General features: G+C 39.4%; 1 protein-coding gene across 2 annotated transcripts in view; it reads left to right on the forward strand.

Moving 5' to 3' along the window:
- pmepa1 (prostate transmembrane protein, androgen induced 1) overlaps window positions 1-19,304 on the forward strand; it is a 40,268-nt gene that overhangs the window by 13,152 nt on the left and 7,812 nt on the right. The window contains exons 1-4 of one of the 2 annotated variants that reach the window (XM_063473727.1): window positions 13,705-13,950; window positions 15,918-16,072; window positions 18,566-18,619; window positions 18,731-19,089. In XM_063473727.1, coding sequence (XP_063329797.1) covers window positions 13,893-13,950; window positions 15,918-16,072; window positions 18,566-18,619; window positions 18,731-19,089 — 626 coding nt within the window. In that variant the 5' untranslated portion in view covers window positions 13,705-13,892. Of the gene's footprint in view, window positions 1-13,704; window positions 13,951-15,917; window positions 16,073-18,565; window positions 18,620-18,730; window positions 19,090-19,304 lie in introns of those variants that run through there. The other variant, XM_063473726.1, reaches the window with a different exon arrangement.

The raw sequence follows: 19,304 nt of genomic DNA on the forward strand, positions 1-19,304 counted from the left end.
TACAGAGCAGCTAAACATGTAAATGTTGGCCTCAGATTTTTGATCACTGGAAAAATCGAAAACTTGATCATAGGAAAAGTATGCAACCTAAGCCTGCTTATGGTGGAATCTATTCAATTTTTTTAGAAAGGGGTTATAAGGAGTAAGGGGTTTACCTATAAACTAATGTGCTCTGAGAATAGAATAGAACTGAACTTAGTGTTGGTCAAACAAACAAGCAGCCTCGGTGCTCTTCAGTCAGTTTTTTTATAGCTATGTCTGCACTACTACAGAGTGTAGAAAGAAAAAGAGCTTTAAATGGCTGGAGACTTCACAGAGTGCATTTCAATGCATTTAAATATTTAATGTTTAAACTGTAAAAAGCAAGCAGAGGAAAAAGTGAATTTCGAACACAAACATATCCCCAAATAAATAATGATGCAAATAACGGTGCAGTGGTTTACTAACATCCTATGATCAAGGGTGTGTTCAGGGGGTCACATAGGGTGGCACTGGCCCATCTCAAAAATTTCACAACTTTGCAAAAGAGTTCAATGTAAAACAAATTTCAGGCTCCTTTGCAGCACTAATTTTCACTTAATGCTATTTGTATAAGGGTGCAGACCTGCACATTAACATGAAGACTCTGCCTAATGTTTCTCCAAATTTCTGCTCAGTGTTTATTTCTGATAAAATATTCTGAAGTGCCATTGCATTATATACATTCATCAAAACTATATAAGATGAAAACACTGTAGGAGAATTTTTCAGCAGAAAAAGAAAGCTTTTTGAAATTTTATTTTTGGTCAGATTTAGCAAATATTTGACTGTTTCACGTTTCTGTATTTGCAGTTTATATGTCTCGGCAACCATAAAGGTAATAATACTACTTCGAATGCTATCCAGATGAGCTGTTGAGATGGCTGTCGAGTTTTAAGACTTGCTTTTGGAAGGACTTTGATAGTTTTGCTGCCCACAAGTGGCAAAAAATCTGTGAACTGAGCTTCCAGCATCTGTGGTGTCTCAGCCTGACAGCTGTTTTTGTTTTACGTAAACATACCAATTTTGAGTCCATTAAAGTCTTCGTGACGGCCTTGATTGTGCTCTTCATGTAAGCATGGGGACCACAAGACTTGATGATGATGGGTAGGAATGAGAAAACAGGAAATTTAAAAGAAAACAACATGTTGCCTTAATCGGATGTGCATGTCTGATGAAGGTTTGTTCTTTTTACTATTTTTAGCCATGACTCAGTGTCCAGCCGCTCCATGGCATCAGACTTAAATTTGTGTTTGGCTACCCCACACAAAGTCCACAAGACCTTTTGGAGTCAGTTGAAGTGAAAATTCAACTTGAAAGGTTTAAGGAACTTCTTAGAAGTTGTTTTTTTTTTTGTCTCCTAAATGCACCACAGTATGGAAGGAGTCTTCTTACAGGAGACAAACTTTGAAATGGCTAGTTTCTTTAAAAAGGCAAACAATTCCCATCACACCTGCGCTGACAGATTCTTGGCTACATCAGAAACATAATCGCTGCTCACATTGTGTCCACTAGCTTCCCACACCTTCCTCAGTGAGGAGACGGTAGACTTTGCCAGCTGGCATGCACACCTTAATGTGAGGCCCATATCATTTTGTGCTCTGGAGGCATGGAGCCAGTTTCCCAGCTTGTTTGCCATCCATCCATCCATTAAGCTTTCACAACACACACCCTCTTATGGTAAACATTTCTGACCCTGATGATACAGAGAAACATCAACAGCATTAAAACACTGTCGCCTGTAAGTACAGGGAAAATACCTTTGCTCTCTCGCAGACAGATTTCCACGTGTATGTTGGGTTTTTGCCAGATGTCTCTTGCAATAAACGTTAGAGCTCTACATGTCTACCATAAAATATTCAGACGGTGAAATATTTTCACCCTTTATTCCCCCCACCCCCCCATTCCTGCTCATTCTTTCCTTTTTATACTTTCCATGCAGTTCTTTGTTTCAGCTTTGTTGCAGTCATGCTGTTTGGGTTTCTGCAGAAAATTGTTTTGTCTAAACTAGAGGTTATCTCATTTCTAGCACACACACACGCGCACACACACACATACACACACGCAAAGGCACAAAAGCAAAGGCGTGTTGATTCATGTGGAGGATAAAGAAAGGACATGAGCTGATTAGAGGTGAGTCTTTAAGAAAGAAAGTGCACTCTCAGAGCCAGGTGTTTTTGAACATTTTAGCCACCGGGCTGCTCTCGTGAGGCAGGTGAGGCTTCGGTTTCTTGCTCAACGGCACCTGAATAATAAAGGAAGCATTCAGGTGTTCACTTGTTGCTGTTGTTGGATTACAGTTTATAATAGAGTGAGGGTGGCGGTGTTGGTCAAGGGAGGATAAGAATGTGTTTAGTCATCAAATGGTTCAGTATTTCCTTAATGGAGCATGTTAATGTAAACAGCATCCACCATCAACATAGGTATTGGCATCTGTTACAATTCTACAATGAAATAAAAGGAGCGACTGCCTGGGAGGAGAATTGCTACTAACTTAAGAAAATTAGCAAAACGTGTATTAGGATAGGCTTTCTGGTTTTTAATACAACCACAAATAGTCTTGTTGCACTTCAAAACCACAAAAAAGTCTTAGAAGATACTAAGGAAAATGGTACAACTTTTCCAAATGACTTATTCTTGAAGCATAGATCACGAAACCTTAAACTTCAACAGGTTGCTGCTTGTGAAATGACAGCGTTTGCTGCTTATGTTTTTTTTATTTCTAAAAGCAGACTGAATATGTTTGGAATTTGGACTTCGTCGCTTTGATCCTGAGCAGATAAATGAGTAAAGTGCCAAATCACAACAACAGTCACCTCAAGGTGCTTTTTATTGTAAGGTAGACCCTACAATAGTAAAATTGTTCATTATTGAGAAAAAATATATATAATGAAAGTAAGAATTAAGAGCCTTCTGAGCAAACCTACTCCTTATTTTAAGTCTTTGTTTGGCCTCCACCTCTTCAGCTGTTAGTGTGTAACTTGTCAGGTGTGTCGTTTTTAAAAGAGATTAATTATGAACACAGCTTCCTAGCAAGTCTTTAAAAGAAAGCGCTGTAAAATTTGTGAATCCATCAATACAAGTGACCTATTTTAGATTATGTTCAGTCATCCAATTCATCACTGATATCAAAATATTTAATAGTAGAGCTTTTAGTGGGGATTGGTACTTGAATCACATGGCATCCAGTCTGAGCACAACAGATTTTCGTGCACAGTAAATCATTAACATCGTTCTCAGTGTTGGCTTGCGTTCCGCACACACTCACTGTAGCCGCAGACAGAAGTGCTTTTAATTCATTAACCATTGTTTATTAATGTGGAATTGATTTTCCCATGCAGACACACAAAAACGCACACAGGGTCAGACAGACATTGTTTTGTCTAGCCAGGTGTGTGTGCGCGCGTGTGTGTGTGTGTGCATGAAAGGACTGGCTGAGCGAGTTTTGATTTGGCAGCTGGAGAGGAACCACATGCCTGGCTCTCACACACACACACACACATTTGCCTCGTTTTGCAGGCTTGATCGCAAACTCATTACCTCTATAACTGCTTTTAGCTTATCTTAGGCATACACACACCTGCAGAACACAACAGGTTTGTCCTTGAATATTTATTACACTAAATTCACGCCTCCTTAGTAACCCTTTATCACTGAAACGCCACTAATTTTTCTCAGTATTATTTATTTTATATTCTCCTAAATGCATAAAAATTCACTATTAGTGGGCTATTGTGATACATTTAATTCTATGAGTCATTTTTGGATCTTCAACAAGTTTTTGGAGCATAGTTTAAAACAGTTCTCTATTGAGGATACGCAAGTAAAATAATTTATAACTGTTTTGTCAGATAAAAGCAAACTTTTGGTTTCTTTCAGCTTTTGGACGTAGCTCAAAGTGTCTTAGATGTTAGAAACCCATTTAGTGACTTAGCACACTTATAAATTCTTGCTCACTAAAGTGACTGACTAAGATTAAACTAATAGTAGCTGAAAAAATCAGTAACATCTCAACAAAATTTAAAAAAAAAATCAGCCCAATTTCCCCAATCCATGTATACAGGATGCATCTTAATACTACTTAATACATTAAATCTTGACATTGAAATTCATTATTACCATTAATTTAAATCAAACAACAGGAAGTTAATCAACGACTGTTTGGATAATTGAAGTCATTTCTGGCCAATAACATGAAACATTTGACAGATCTGTGCTACATTTTACATTAACAGAATTTCTTTATTCTTCAAACTGTTAATCAGACACCGCTAGACATTTGAAAACGCTGTCTGGAGTCTAGAAAAATGTGACAGCGATTCTTTTTCTAATGTTTTATGGAACAAATATTTGGTTAATAAGCAGCAATAATCTCAGAAGAGTCATTAGCTGGAGCTATAAAAGAAATATCATGCACTGGCACATTTATCATATTGAATGACGTCCTCTTGTGATAAGTTATCAACACACTGGTGCCAAATACTTAAGTTTTTATTAAAGTATTCAGGAGCTCTAAACGGGCTACCCTGCCAGTCTTAGGTCACTTAAAGACTCCTTATGGTGGAGCGTATAAAATGAATGACGGTAAAGTGAAGAGAGGGGTGTCACTGTACTGTGATGTGTTACTGTAAACAATGTAATGTAATAATATCATATTGAAAACTGATCAGCCCCTAGTGTATGCCAGTTATAATATGCATGATATCCGTACTGTTCTTTTATAACAGAAATAATAATTATGTATACTAAAATAAAATCGTGATTATTTAACGCAGTTACATAGGACTGTTGGTTTTACAAACACACCCATTTATTAACAGGGGACTTTCCCGAACTTCAATTCAACTGAAAAATTGAGAATAGCACCTGGAGGTGGTGGGAACACTGGGTTATCATGTTGGGAGCTGGGCCCAGACTGTGGGTCCAAGTGAGGGCTGTAGCTCGGCACAGATGTGGAGAGTGAGGGAGAGTTGAGCTGTCCTGACCTGAAGTGGGCCTGACAAGAGACCATTAGCAATGTGGAGAAAAAGGCAACTGTAGGCAATCATTAATGATCCAACCATTAATGAGCCCTCTGCAGGTTTATCCATGCAAAGTGTGTTTCAACTTTTTAATTCCCACTAGAAAGATTTTGTTGATCAAAGGCTCATTTTCAGTTATTTGAAATAGAGTTGAACCAGTAACTGATTTTTTTAAAGAAGGGCAAAAAGTGCACAGCTGCAAAGAAAAGAGGAGCGCTGAATTAAAAAAAAATGAATGAGGGACAATAATTATTTTATCCATGTAAGCTTGTAGATGTAGAATACAGAAAAGACTAATCATGCACAAAAGTAAATGTGACAATATAACAGTAAACGTTGGTGTAATTTTGCTGTAATAGTACTGCTAAAGGGCACTTTGGCAAAAATTTGCCACTGCTGACAGAAGGAATTGAACCAGTAACTTTGTTAGCTAACCTGATGACCTGTAAATGTGTGTCTGTGTGCGCGCAGCCACTGATTGCACGCTGCTAATGATTATTATTATGTCTAGTGTCACTTTGGATCAGATCCATTATAAACACACACACGCGAACGTGACCTGCCCCGCGACTTTCTTGTCTCTTTCTCATTCAAATGAACACCGTGTGTGTTTGTGAACGAAGGTCTATCTGTGTGTGTGCGTGTCTGCGTGTGCGGGGGTGCGAGACGACAGGGGTAGTCTAGCTCCTTCTGGCTAGAATTATAATGAGCAACACACACATACACTCGTGCGCACACACACAAACACAGAGCCAGACAAGCAGCTGATAATGAGGTTTGATTTTCATATGTTTCAGACAGAATGCTCTGCAGGTCAGCTAGTACACAGAGGAGCAGTGTGTGTGTGTGTGTGTGTGTGTGTGTGTGTGTGTGTGTGAACACTGAGTGAATGATTTCCGGTCTCCTTGTTGGACTTTACATACTGTCACTTTTTCCATTGTTAACATTAATGGCTTTGCGTGTCCAGTACAGCACGAGGTGTGTTGTTTACGTTTGTCTGTGCTTTGTTTCCATTTCGCTGATGTTTCTGATGTCAGCACAGCATGGATTCTATTTAATTTTTATTCATTTCCTTTATCGTGCTACAGCTCAGCCAGACTCCTGCAAACCAGAAAAAACAAATATTCTTAAGACATGCAGAAACATAACTGTAACTGTGTTTGATTGATTTTTTTATACAGTTTTACATTTTTTACTGTAATAATTTTGGTGAAAACAGTGCAATTGCTATAGCAGAATAAAAGATAAAAAATGAGCTATATCTATAAAACCTTTGGACAACAGATGCCAAACACAAGACAACTATAATAAATACCGCCCACATGCTGATGAGAGCTAGTCAAACAAACAGCATGGTTATATCTTTTTAATAGCAACTTCAAAACATGGCCAACTTCAGAAAACAGACATACGCATACATATCACAGAGAGTAAAACCAAAGTCAAGCCAAAAAGCAAATTATTTACAATCACAAAAATGCATTAGTGGTATTGAAATTGCATTTTTTTAAATGTAAGTAAGCTAATGTACAGTACTGTAGCTCAATATATTCACCACCTGTCACGAAAGTAATTCTTCTTCCAGTATTTTTACAAGAAACTTCAAAAAGCTGTGAACTCGTGGAACTTTAATCAGCTGTGTTGCAATTGTTTTAGGTGAAAACAGCATAAAACATGAAAGCACCAAACTTACTGATTAGTGCGACCTGCTCAATGAGAAGTTTCAGTACTATAGCCTTTAATGCTATCCAAACACGTTTACTTTTTCCTAATAACAATCCTTATTATTATTCAGTTTTATTAAAGTTCTCATTGGTTCTTGTTAAATAACAAAGACTTTTGTATTTTATCATTCTTATTTAAAAAAAAAACAGTCAAATGTGTTATTAGGGTGGACTCTGAAAAGTCATTACAGTGTGAAGGTCAAAGTGTCAAAGGTCACAGCACCTGTATTGTATTGGTGAGAGCTGGCAGCATGCTTTGTGTTTCATGGTCAGGATATTTAGTTTACTCAGAGTCAGTGACCTACTCTCTGCTAGAGTTAGCATAGCTAGCGTTCCAGATGGGACTTGCAATTTAACATGGGAGTTCCCTGGTTTAACACTCTAAATTTAGACTAATGCTTCTCTGTCCTTCTTCCACTCCAGCACTCATCTATTCTATACACCCAGTTCTTACACCTATTACATATCCTCCAATTCTACTTTATTTTGTCTTGTTGTAAAATGTCTGCACTGAACATTTAGATATGGTGGTTATTCACGTGGTGAAATAATGCTCTTTATCACAATGGCAGTGATGGTTGTTTTGTTTTTTTCCCTTATCCATTTAGTTTTAAAATTTGATATATAGACTGTGATATCGGTATTTGTTTTATTATTATTATTACAGTACAGTGGTTTGACATAGTGAACCTCTATGCGTACCAAAATCTGATTTGCATGCATTCATTTGTTTTTTTTACAGGGAAAGAATCTCCATTTGAGATGGATTCAGGTACATATGTCGGCACATTTTGCTTGCTGTTACCTCTAACTTCTTCCTGGGTTCAAACCCAGGCAGGGCCTTTCACTCGTTTGCACCTTCTCTCCGTACTTGCACGTATTTCTCTGGGAGCTCCGGTTTCTTCCACCATCTAAAGCAATGCCCTAGCCAGCAGGATCTGGTCCTCATTTGCAAAGTAGGCTTTGGGTAATGTAAAATTACACACTGTGCAAGTGGATCATGTAAAGTTACAGTTCTGATTTTACATTTTGTTAGTCATCTGTTACACTCGCAATCGTCACACTTTTGGGCTTTAAAATGCCTCAATCGGTCAGTCTATTGACAACTTTACTGTCTAGTATTTCAATACATCAGCTGTCAAATTCCTGTACTTTACACTGCAGCAGAAGTCTTTAGCTAATGTTCCTGCTCTCACTAAAGTCTGTGTGTGTGGGTGTGTGTGTGTGTGTGTGTGTGTGCTCGGTTTAAGTAACACATGACTGTGTGTTGTCCCAAACAAGACGTGATGAGAGAGAAGTTTCCTTTTTCAGAGCAAAGACTAATGAAAGATGAGAATCAGAAACGGGATGACGGTTAGAGAAAGATGAGGAAGGATGATAACTTACCCCTTCAAAGATGCGCACACACACACACACACACACACACACACACACACGCTTGCACACACACACACACACTCAGATTTCTGTCTCTATTTTCCCACTGTTGAATCAAGCAGTGGGAGTTTTATGGACCAAAGTTCCCACACTTGTTGGCTGCACCATGACTATGACTTCCAAAGTCAATGGGAAGAGACAGTGTGTATCATTTTGTGTGTCTTTCTTGCATGCATGTGTGGGTGTTTGTGCAAACCTCCCTTACACACACACACACACACACACACACGCACACACATATACCACCACCCATTGCCCCCTATAGCCTTTCTCATGGAAATTGGCAGGCAAAATTGTGTGAACCTATGACCTATAACTCTGCCTCTCACACTCGCACACATATAGGAGCTTGCACAAACACTCTCTCTCTCTCTCTCACACACACACACATACACATACACACACACAGCTGTCTGTGCTATTTCTGACTACCCAGACTGTCGAGTCATCTGAGGACTGAGAAAGGGGGGAGGAATTGGCGAGCTCTTCTCTCTCTCTCTTCCTGCCCTTTTCTCCTTCCCTTTCTCCCTTTCTACTCTTTTCATCATTGATTTTTTTTTACATTTTCTTTTCTGGTTGCCTTCCTTCCTCCCTTTTCAGCTTTTCAACCTCATATTTTCCATCTCCTTTGCTAATATATTTCATGTCCTGCCTTCTTTTCTGCCTCCCTTCACATTCCCTGTTTTATTCCTCACTCTTCAACTTCTTCCCTTCCACTCCCTCCTTCCTTCCCACCATATTTTCTTCCTCCCTGTCTTCCTTTCTCCTACCACCCCTCCCTCAATTCTCCTGCCCTCCCCACTCTCTCTCTGTCTGCACTCTCAGAGCCATCTGACTCGGCAATGACCGCTTGTGACCTTTAGTTGAATGCAGGAGGAGGAGAAGGAGGCAGATAGACTGAGAGCAGGCAGCGGATGACAAATGAGCTAATTGCTTTAGATTAACCATGGAGTGTCTGCCTGCCTGCCAGGCTTACAGCCTCCTCCTGTCTAGACAACACCACAGAGGGAGGGAAGCGATCAGCAGTCTCTCTCATGCAACAATTCTGAGAAGTGAAAATGTTTCTTTAGCGTTGCACAAGGAAAATTAAAGGACCTGGAAATGGCTATTTAGAATTGTTCTTCCTTGAAGATAAGGCACTGGGAAGACACAGGTCTGAACCTTGATCTTTCAAAAAGAAAATATGCTGAATTTTAGTGCAACACTGTAAATCCTGCATAATTCAACGTGACACCATTTTTTTTTTGTTTCAGTCCTAATAAACCAGAAAGCACCACAGACTTTCTGTTTAGTCTCTAAGCTGATGTAAGCTGTGCAATCAGACTCAGGATGATATGAGAGACGACAGGCCTTTATTCTGATGATCAGTTTTTACACAAACCATCTTTTTCTGAGATTATCTTTAATATGCTGCAATTTGTTTTTTGGCATAATCAAATTCAAAAAACAAAAAATGAAATGTAACTCTCAACTGTTTTAAGTTCAGTCATAAAGTCAAGCTTTGACTTCTTCAACTTTTCAGTTTTTTATCACTTTGAAAATATATGCACGTTTTAAGATCGTGCACTAATTTTCAGTGTCTGATCACTACAATGTAGCAATGAAGCATAGCTAATAAACCTAGAATAGTAAGACGTGCTACTGCAGAAGCCTTGAGGCAAATAAGACCAAACAACTAATGGAGACGAGTTGGAGATGCTTTTATTGCATGAAAATGATTAAAACAATTATGCAATACAATTATATATTAGAAGGCATCTGTCATAGATTAAGGAAAGACGGCAGCTATGATAAACTCAAATGGCGTCATTAGAAAAAATATTCCTGCATAAAAGATAAGGGGTCATAAATGAATCCTCTCAGTTATTTTGGTTGCTTGTCTAATCTGGCTGAAGGTTAAGCACCTGCACTGATTCAATTAGTCAGTCAACTGAAGATAATTTGAAACTGGATGAGCCATTTAAGTCATTTTTAATCACCATCACACATGTGACAATTTTTTTTAGTAAACTGCGGATCAGAACAAACAGGTGAGCTGAAAATATCGCCTTAACTATTCAAGGATTAAATAAAAATTCATTTGCACAATACAGTTGCACCCCAGATGGCTAATGAATTAGTAAGAGATTTTTTTAGACTCCATTTGTGTGAAATACAATGAAGGTTAGGGGTAGAGAAGTCGTCTTTTGGATCACAGTCCACCGTCCATTATTTAAAGACAAAAAATAAAAGAGTTTGATGAAGTCAACAAGGGTAGCAGTGTCTTTTGAAAGTTATCTGGGGCAGAGGGATTTCTTTGACTTATAACCTTAGCAATTGTCAATGCAGCGTGGGCTGAGGCTTAATAAACCCATGAATGCGGTTTTCTGTTTGCATTTGGCACAAATACTCGGCGGTGCACATTTTTGTCTGCCAGGAAGAAATCAAATACACTAAAGCTTGATCATTGTTTGCCTATTTGTTTTATATTTCTTTTCTTGTCTCTTTGAATGCACACATATGAGCATGTAGCTGAGATTTTGGAGCCTCTGCAGTTTGCACAAACCTGTTTTTTGTAGCATACCACAGAAACAGTGTTATTATGTATCTTCGCTGGAGCATGTTTTAGCCTCAAGGATGTTTTTCAGTGGTGCATCTGCACAACACATTTGCTTTAAAAATAATTTTGGCATACCAAAAAGGCTTCTGCGATTGAAAGAGAAGAGAAATAAGGATGAAGAATAAGATGACAGAGAGAAAAAAGAAGAAGAGGGAATGGGGAAAATGAGGTGGAATGGCTGCGCATTTTAAATCTCCACGGGGTGGGGGAAAACATGTCCTAAATTCTGCAAAAAATAAAATAAAATCTCTCTGCAAAGTTATGCACCTTAAAATGAGCGGCATAAGTGGATGAAAACACAGACAGCTGAGATAATCATTTCCCAGTTAGCATGCAGAATGGAAGGAGTGAGCTAAACGCAGCATTATTGACACTGGAGAGAAAAGAGAGAATCAAAATAAGAGCGGAAAAGAAAGGGAAGGGAGGAGAGCTGCTGGTCGACCTGCTGACCTCGCAGTTTTGGGAGCTCTGTGTTCAGGGGGACTGACAGAGCATGTTTTTATAGCAATAGTAGGAATTTTTCATTGAATGGTGACACATCAATTTGCAAAAGCTGAAAGGAAACAGGATAACAAACATTAAAACGTCAGCGAAAGGCACTCAAGAGTGGCTCAAACTTGTGGCTGTAAATGCAGCTTTCAAACATTCGGTCCACGGGCCAGAACCCCTGGTGTGGCATTGCCAAAATATTACACGTGTGTGGAAATATCTGGAAGCTTAAAAGTATTTTTTTACCTCTACAAGTTGTCTAAACTGTAAAAAAGTAAAAAAAACAAAAAACAAAAACAAATCTGTAGTTCCAAAATACTTGTAGATCTGCTGTAATCTATCACTTATAGTCTGCTCTTCATGTGTTTTGTAAAGAATGGTTTAATAAATGTGGTTTTACTTATTTAGACTAAAAGCAACGGAGAAAGTGGACATGTTTACTTCTTATTATTAATATTGTTAATTTAATATGCATGGGTTTTGCTGTTGGGGCCCACTTTACATCAGATTTGGCTATATATGTACTTTTACCAAAATGAGTCAAACAAGCCTAGTGTCACTACAAAGCTATAGATATGTCAATAGAAGTGCTATAAATATAATATTAAGATGACCAGTTTTGAGATAGCATATCCAGTAGGAAGCAAACAACTAAATTAGCACATAAAAAAAAGGTGTGTAAGTGCCAGAATGCAACAGTATGGCTTTATGTGCTAAATCCACTTTTAATTTTTGAACAATGTTGCCATGAAATGTTCAAACCTCGGACATAAAGGAGAAAAAAAAAGGACTGAAAGGAAGGATGGAAAGATATCAAAGGGAGAAATTAAGGGACATACTGTAGCAGACATGGGAGGAAAGGAACACAGACACCCACATGAGCAAACATAAACAGACTAAAATTATTATCTGTAAACAGTCACATTGCCTGTTAAAGCGAACTGTTGTTATTGTCAAAGGCAAAAAAGGAACAGAGAGGCACTTAAACATACAGCGATGCCAGTCTCGCCATCTGTGTGAAGCCACCCAGACTGTGTGTGTGTGTGTGTGTGTGTGCGTGTCTGTGGGCTCACTGCCTGCTGACAGCTTGTTCTTTCAGCTGGTGCTAAACTCCCACAACTTTTCTTTCCCTCCCTTTCCTTTCCCTTCGCAACATACCGTACACAGCACAGTGGCCTCTTTGGTAACTATAAACCTTCCAAGCCGTCTTTTCTGCATTCACAACGTCAACAGGAACTCTGACGTTATGTAACAGGGCTGCATGGTAGTGCAGTGGTTAGCAATGTCACCTCATACCAAGAACGATCCTGGGTTCGGACCAACCTGGTTGGCTGAGGCCCCGCTGTGCGGGGCTTTCCGAGTTCACCCTGTGGATGTGTGGGTTACATCCAGGTGCTCTGGTTTCTGCCCAAAGAACTTAGAGACAGAGAGAAGATGCAGACGTGACAGTAGCTGATCTTCTGTGATGGACTGAAAAACCACGACTGTACATGTGGGCCCAATCCACTTGAATCCACTGATGTAATTAGGCCCCACAACCCCTGACATTGGCTGGTAATTTTAAAACATTTTTTATAACATTTTCCAAGTAATATGAGGGAAAAGGGGCTTCATTAGTGTGAGGTTAAATATTCTCATGTTTTGCCTTTTGCTTAGTTTTCTTAGCATTTTGGATAAAAGTGTTATTTTGTGGGAGACAACATATTGGGCTTTGTCCTGGAGGGATGGTGTTGCCTTACAGCTAAATTTAGGTCTGGATATTTATGGACGGTGACACAATTTTCCATATTTTGCATCTGTACACCAGCAAAATAGATTTGAGAGTCAAAGGCTGAATTACAACATTTGTAGGGAATCATTTCATACACGATCTCTTCATATAATATTTAAAAAGCTGCGCTCTTGTTCTTGACCCTGCCGCACCATACCGTGCCATGACAGACCATACCAGACCACAACGATCCTTTCAATGATGAAGCAGTCAGTACTAACTATTGTATTCTGCTTGTAAGAGTTTAATTGCCTCAGTGTTTGAATGTCCTAATGAGCAGAGAAGTTCAAACTTCAAACTCAGCTCCCCCTCCCCTCTCCATGTCTCTCTCTCTCTCTATCTCATCATTATTCTCTCCATCCCACTGACCCATCTGTCTCCTCTCCCAGACGCTCCCACCACTCCCCCTCTTTTTCTCTCCCCTCTCCCTCTGTCTCTTTCTCTGCCTCCCCTCCTCCCTCACACTGACCCCTTTTGTTCACAGCTATTGGGTTTTGGTGGCGAGGGAGGGCAGAAGAAAGGGTCTGGTCAGCTGTTTCCTCGATATGTGCGCCTGTGTGTGTCTGGACAGTGTGGGAATGTGTGTGAGAAAAAGTTGCAGACAAAGCTTACTCCAGGCTCAGAGTGTGTGTGACGGCCGGTGAGGACACACATGGTGTTGGAGCAGCCACGGGATATGTAGCTTGGAAAGTTTTGTTTTACTTTCTTTTATTTTTGTTGTTTTGGTTTAGCGTTGGTTTCTTACTTTTCCCTCAGTAGCAGATCTTCAGGATCTGTCCTCTGGAAATCAAACTTTTTTTTTTTTGTTGTGAGGCTTGTTGAGTGACGAGACTATGCAACCTTCATCACAGAGTCACAACCATGACAACTGTGTTCAGACACAGCTGTGCGGTGAGTTTCTTATCTGAGATGAAAAGATGTATGTTATCAGATTCCTTTGTATGCACTAGAGTCTGATTTATTTTTAAGCAAGCACGCTTTAGTCTTTAAGTTCATTTTTCCTTTTAAATGCATGCACATCAGCATATTTGCAGATAGTTGTAGATAGTTACATATGTATATATATAAATTGTCAATTAAAGTTTTTCTTATATGAGTTTGCAGGTTTACTATGTGCGTCACTACATATTAAAAATCTTGGAAATTTGGACAGTTGGTCAAGTGAAATGGCATTTAAATGCATCATCTCAGCCAGCTTTGGGATATCTTGTTGTGAAAATCCTTTTAATCCCAGGAAGTGTGCAGCTGCAAATGTTACAGAAGTTTGTCCTAAGTGGTCTTCTGACCACGTTCCCTGGAGTTTTTTGGGGTCCTCTTGTGTATGTAGACCATACGTGCTAAGCATAAGTGCCTAACAGAAGGGGAAGAATGATGCTTTTAATCATGGTTTAAATAAAATGTTAGATTTTTTTTGTTAAAAAACTGGTGCTTAGTTCCCAGAAACTAGTATATGTTTTAACTTTGGCTGTTCACGTCTATTGATTATTTAAAACTCTGCTTCTCTATCAAAGAGTTCTGCGCGTCTCTGAAACTTTCTTATTTTGCTTTAATATGTTAGTGTAGCCTGTGAGCTAGTATAAATAAATGTGATAAAAAGTAATACGTGAATGAATCCAGTGATACAGGAGTCATCTGACTCTATACTTCTTCATCTTGTGTGATGGGTTACTGGTAAGAGGAACTCAAGACTGTGAGAACTGGTGTGGACTGTGAGAAAAACAGAATGCAGTGTGAGTGTGTGTGGGCAGGGGGTGTGCGGGGGAGGGTTGGTTTGTTGTCTGCTAGTTACTTTATGCTCTTGTGTCTGACTTGGCCCTGACCTCTGCCTGCTCCCTGTGAAAAAAACAAAACAAAAACAAAGTGTGAGAAAAAAGCCTCCGTTTCTGTGTGTGTGGATAATGACAGTGTTGATGATGGGGGAGGTGGAGCAGGGTTAGGGGGTATTTAAAGCAGGCTGTCTCTCAACAAAGGTGGCCCTGTCTGTCAGCCTGGCCTCGTCTGGCTGTGTTTCTATATGTGTGTGTGTGTGTGTGTGTGTGTGTGTGTGTGTGTGTGTGTGTGTGTGTGTGTAACACCCTGACCTGACATGAGGACTATATCTTTCTCTGTTTTTTCTTCTAATAACATAAATTATACCAGCCTGCTTTAAATGTGTTTTCGTATTTGTTGAGGTCATTTTTAACCACGAATGTGATGAAGCACTCCAAGTAGTACTAAAAAACCAAAAAAGATGATGAACTCATATATTTTACACAGTAATTATTGGGTATATGTTGCAATACTGTTTAATGTACTTTAGCTCTCTCCATGTTGTTTGACCTCAACTACCAACATCCCCAATGATTAAATGGACAATACTATTTTTCAAATCCAGCCATGAGTTATTTTGTTATTATTATCATTAGTATTTCAGTTGAATAACTAAATCAGGATTTACAACAGTGTTTTGTTTCTGTGAAAGCCCTGAACTTTTGAAATGTGTATTTTTAGTTGCTTGGAATGAGACTAGAGAGCCGTGATCTTAACTGTTATTGCCCTAAAACCTAATAAGAGGATGGTGATTATGTTATCTGAGGCAACTATACAGGGGATGAGGTCTTTGGCCATCTAAAAAGTCTCTGACAATGATTGGATTTTCCAATAAATAAATAAATAGAAATATTAGATCTTCAAATATAATGCAAAATAGGCAGATGTCATCATACACTTTTCATGTCCTTGCAAGGCACGTACCTGACCTAACAGTGTTAATGTGACTGTACCATCATCAGGGTTATTGTACAAAGAGCCACAGAGGACTGTTTTCTGCTTCTTTGAGACTCGTACTTATGTCAGTCTTTGTTTCTCTGTCACTGCAGCCCAGCTGGAGTTCGTCCAGATTCTGGTGATCGTAATAGTCATGATGGTGATGGTGGTGGTCATCACCTGTCTTCTCAACCACTACCGCCTATCAGCACGCTCCCTTCTCTCCAGGCACACCCCTACACACAGGAGACACCTGCCACTGGCCAACGTAAGTCAGACTTATGCCAGGACTGCATGATGATGTGTTGCCCAAGCTATGCACTTACAGTGGCTCATTCATTATGTGTGCAAAACCTTTTATTCAGTTGGGTTTACATACATGTTGCTGCTAAAAAGGTAACACAGTTCTGACACACCGAGCAAAGAAGAGAAAATGTATTTTAAGGCCTGTAGTTCACTGTTTTCTTTCATTTAAAAAAAAATCATTTCATTCAACCTCAATACACCAAAATGTGCACTTGTGTCCAGACTATAGAATAGAATAGAATAGCCCTTTATTGTCATTGTACATGTACAATGAAATTATGGGTGCTCTGTGCAAGAATTAAATATAAATGATAAGACAGGAGGAATAAATAACAAGAAGGAGAAAGATGTACAAAACAGTAGAAAGGCAGACATTGGAGAACAAAGTGCTTGAAAGTAGTGCAAAGGGCTCGGTCTGAGTATAGAGTCCATGTGTGAGTCGCCTGAGTGATGAGGGTTACTCAGACCATGGCTCAGATTGGTGAGATGAGGGGGGGGGGGTGCAGCAACTTTGCTTACCTACTGCATCACTACACCACTCATTTTTCCATAGTGCCTTTACATAGCTTGAACATACACGTGTTTCTGTGTCAGAGAAAGAAAAAGTCGGTTTGAATATGTGGAGCAAACAGAAAATGAAAAGCTGTAAATGGTGGCAGATATTATGTTAGATAAATGAATTCATTAATTAAAGCTTGAAGAAATAAAATAGCAGTCTGTTTAAGACATGGAATAAAGTTAGTGTCTCGACAGGTGAAATTTTATTTTCCAGTAAAGCTATCCAACCTTGCAAGGTTATGAACAAGATATGTGTAGGGAGACAGAGAGAGAGAGAGAGAGAGAGAGTTAAAGAAATATATGAAAAATGAATGAAATGATTTATAAAGACAAATAACAAACCCCTCAACCACGCTGACCTTTTATAGTTACAGTCATTCATCTTTATAAACAGACTTCCTGGAGGAAGTTAGCATCTGTTTCAGACAGTTTCACAATAAAAGCAGTTTCAGAGGCGTGCCAACTGGCCGCATGTGATCACAGTGATTAAACTGTGCTGCAGGCTAACGCTAACGCACTGACTCATTTCTTCATTAAGGGCCATGGCGACTTGCCGATGTCTATTTGAAGAACACGCACCGACTTACACCTGAGGCTTCCTCAAACATATGACTTCACTAGTGCTGCCTGAATCACCTTCCACTGAATCACTGTCTGTGTGTGTGTATCTGTGTGGCTTCAGTTTCAGTTTAAAATATGAGTAAAGAATGAAGCACAAACATGCACATACACACACACATAGAGCTCCTTATAAGCTCAGGGGAGTCATAGTGTCCTAGTTAATTTGGATTAGCAAACAGACATGGTGACACACATGCAGCCAGACAAGCAGGCAAGAAAACTGTCACCAGAGAGAGTATGTATATTTTTTTTTTTTACAAAAGTTGAAAAAGTTCCTCTCAGACTTTTTTTTAAAGAAGCAAAGAACTACTTTTGTCTTCTCCTCACTGCAAGCGGTGACACCGAAAGCATCGAGACACCCTCTAAAAATCAGCTTGAGCTCAAAGTATTGTTCAGTCCATTATAGATTCATGTACACTCTTAATTTCAACGTTTTAAGTCATACTTGTGTTGGGCAATGTTGTACCAAAATATATGTGCTGCTGATTTTAAATGAGCACAGAAAAAATGTATACTTTGTTAACTGAATGTGAAGCTTACAGTGTCAAATTATGCACATACATTACATATTTAACTGTAGGAAAAGGTAAAACACAGGGTAAAAGGTACAATATTTTACTAGAGAGGACAGTATTAGGCAGTATAACCTAGATTTAAAATACTTTAATAGAAGCAGGGCTCATAGTTAACTTCACACTTTTGCATAGACAGGTTTATATAAACAAACAGAGTCCTCTAATAAATAACATGCACTCATCCATCCGTCCATCCAGTAAAGTTTGAGCAAACAATAAGAAGTGTATCAGTACTAAGTCTCATGTTCTATGTTTGGGGAAAGGCGATTGCAGTGGAAAGTCTTTGTGACAGTGTTTAAAACAAGAACTAATATATGACAGGAAGTTACAACCACTCATCTCTAAAAATTACACAGCAGTGTTGAAATCATTATTAGCAGCAGTGTATATTCCAGTTCTAGTATCTATGTCTTAACCAGCTCAATATTATTGAAATTTGAACTATTACAAATCAGATGAATAAATTATACTTTTTAATAGTGCTAAATGTGATTTGAGGTCAGCCAGCAGATGAGTGGCTAATGCACAAACCACAAGATATGCTTCCCTGCCTACTGAGTGTTTACACCATGCAGACATTCTCATGCTCTTCTTCTCCACATTTTCTTTTACTTACTGCTGTTCTTTGCTAATAGACTTGCAAAAAAAATGAAGAATTATTTTTCTTATTTAATTACATAAATGGACTTTCTTGCACACAGGAGGGAAGTCTGTGGTCCTCTGAGGGAACAGGCACAAACAGTGGTCTAAATGAGGTGAGTTCTGCTTCAACCAGTGGTGGTTTTCGAGTTTGATTTAGTACAAAGTTCATTTAAACCAACATTAGTTAGAGGCACAGCAATAATTAAATATCTCTCCTCACACAGCACCAGGTGTATAACACCCACCCCCCGGAGAGAGGGGGCAGCTCATCCTATATACAGCGGGAAGTACAGCACAGCCACTCCCAGCCTCCGCTGCAGCCCCAGCGCTTCCATCACACATACGCCCCGAGTCGCTTTCAGCCAACTTATCCCTACCTGCCTCAGAGCCTCATCGATCTCCCCCCCACCATCTCCCTCTCAGATGGAGAGGAGCCCCCTCCGTACCAGGGGCCCTGCACCCTGCAGCTCAGAGACCCCGAGCAGCAGATGGAGCTGAACCGCGAGTCGGTCAGAGCGCCACCCAACCGAACAGTATTCGACTCCCACCCTCTCGATCCATCCAACTCCTGTCTGCAGGCCAGGTAACAATAAGCAAGTCTGTGGTCCGTTATTGTGTTTTGGATCACTCACTCGTCGTTGTGTTGACTAATTCCTGTGTTAAGGATTTTTATCAGAGACTTATCCAGCTTATAAAAGGCGTCATAGAAATGTTTATGTTCTTTGTACTAACTGTGACTAGATGTACTGCACAATAAAGGAGAAATGGAGTGTAAGTGGAAAAAGAGACTAAGAGCTT

This window comes from Pelmatolapia mariae, linkage group LG5 (assembly GCF_036321145.2).
Source record: "Pelmatolapia mariae isolate MD_Pm_ZW linkage group LG5, Pm_UMD_F_2, whole genome shotgun sequence".
Classification (NCBI taxonomy): Eukaryota; Metazoa; Chordata; class Actinopteri; order Cichliformes; family Cichlidae; genus Pelmatolapia; species Pelmatolapia mariae.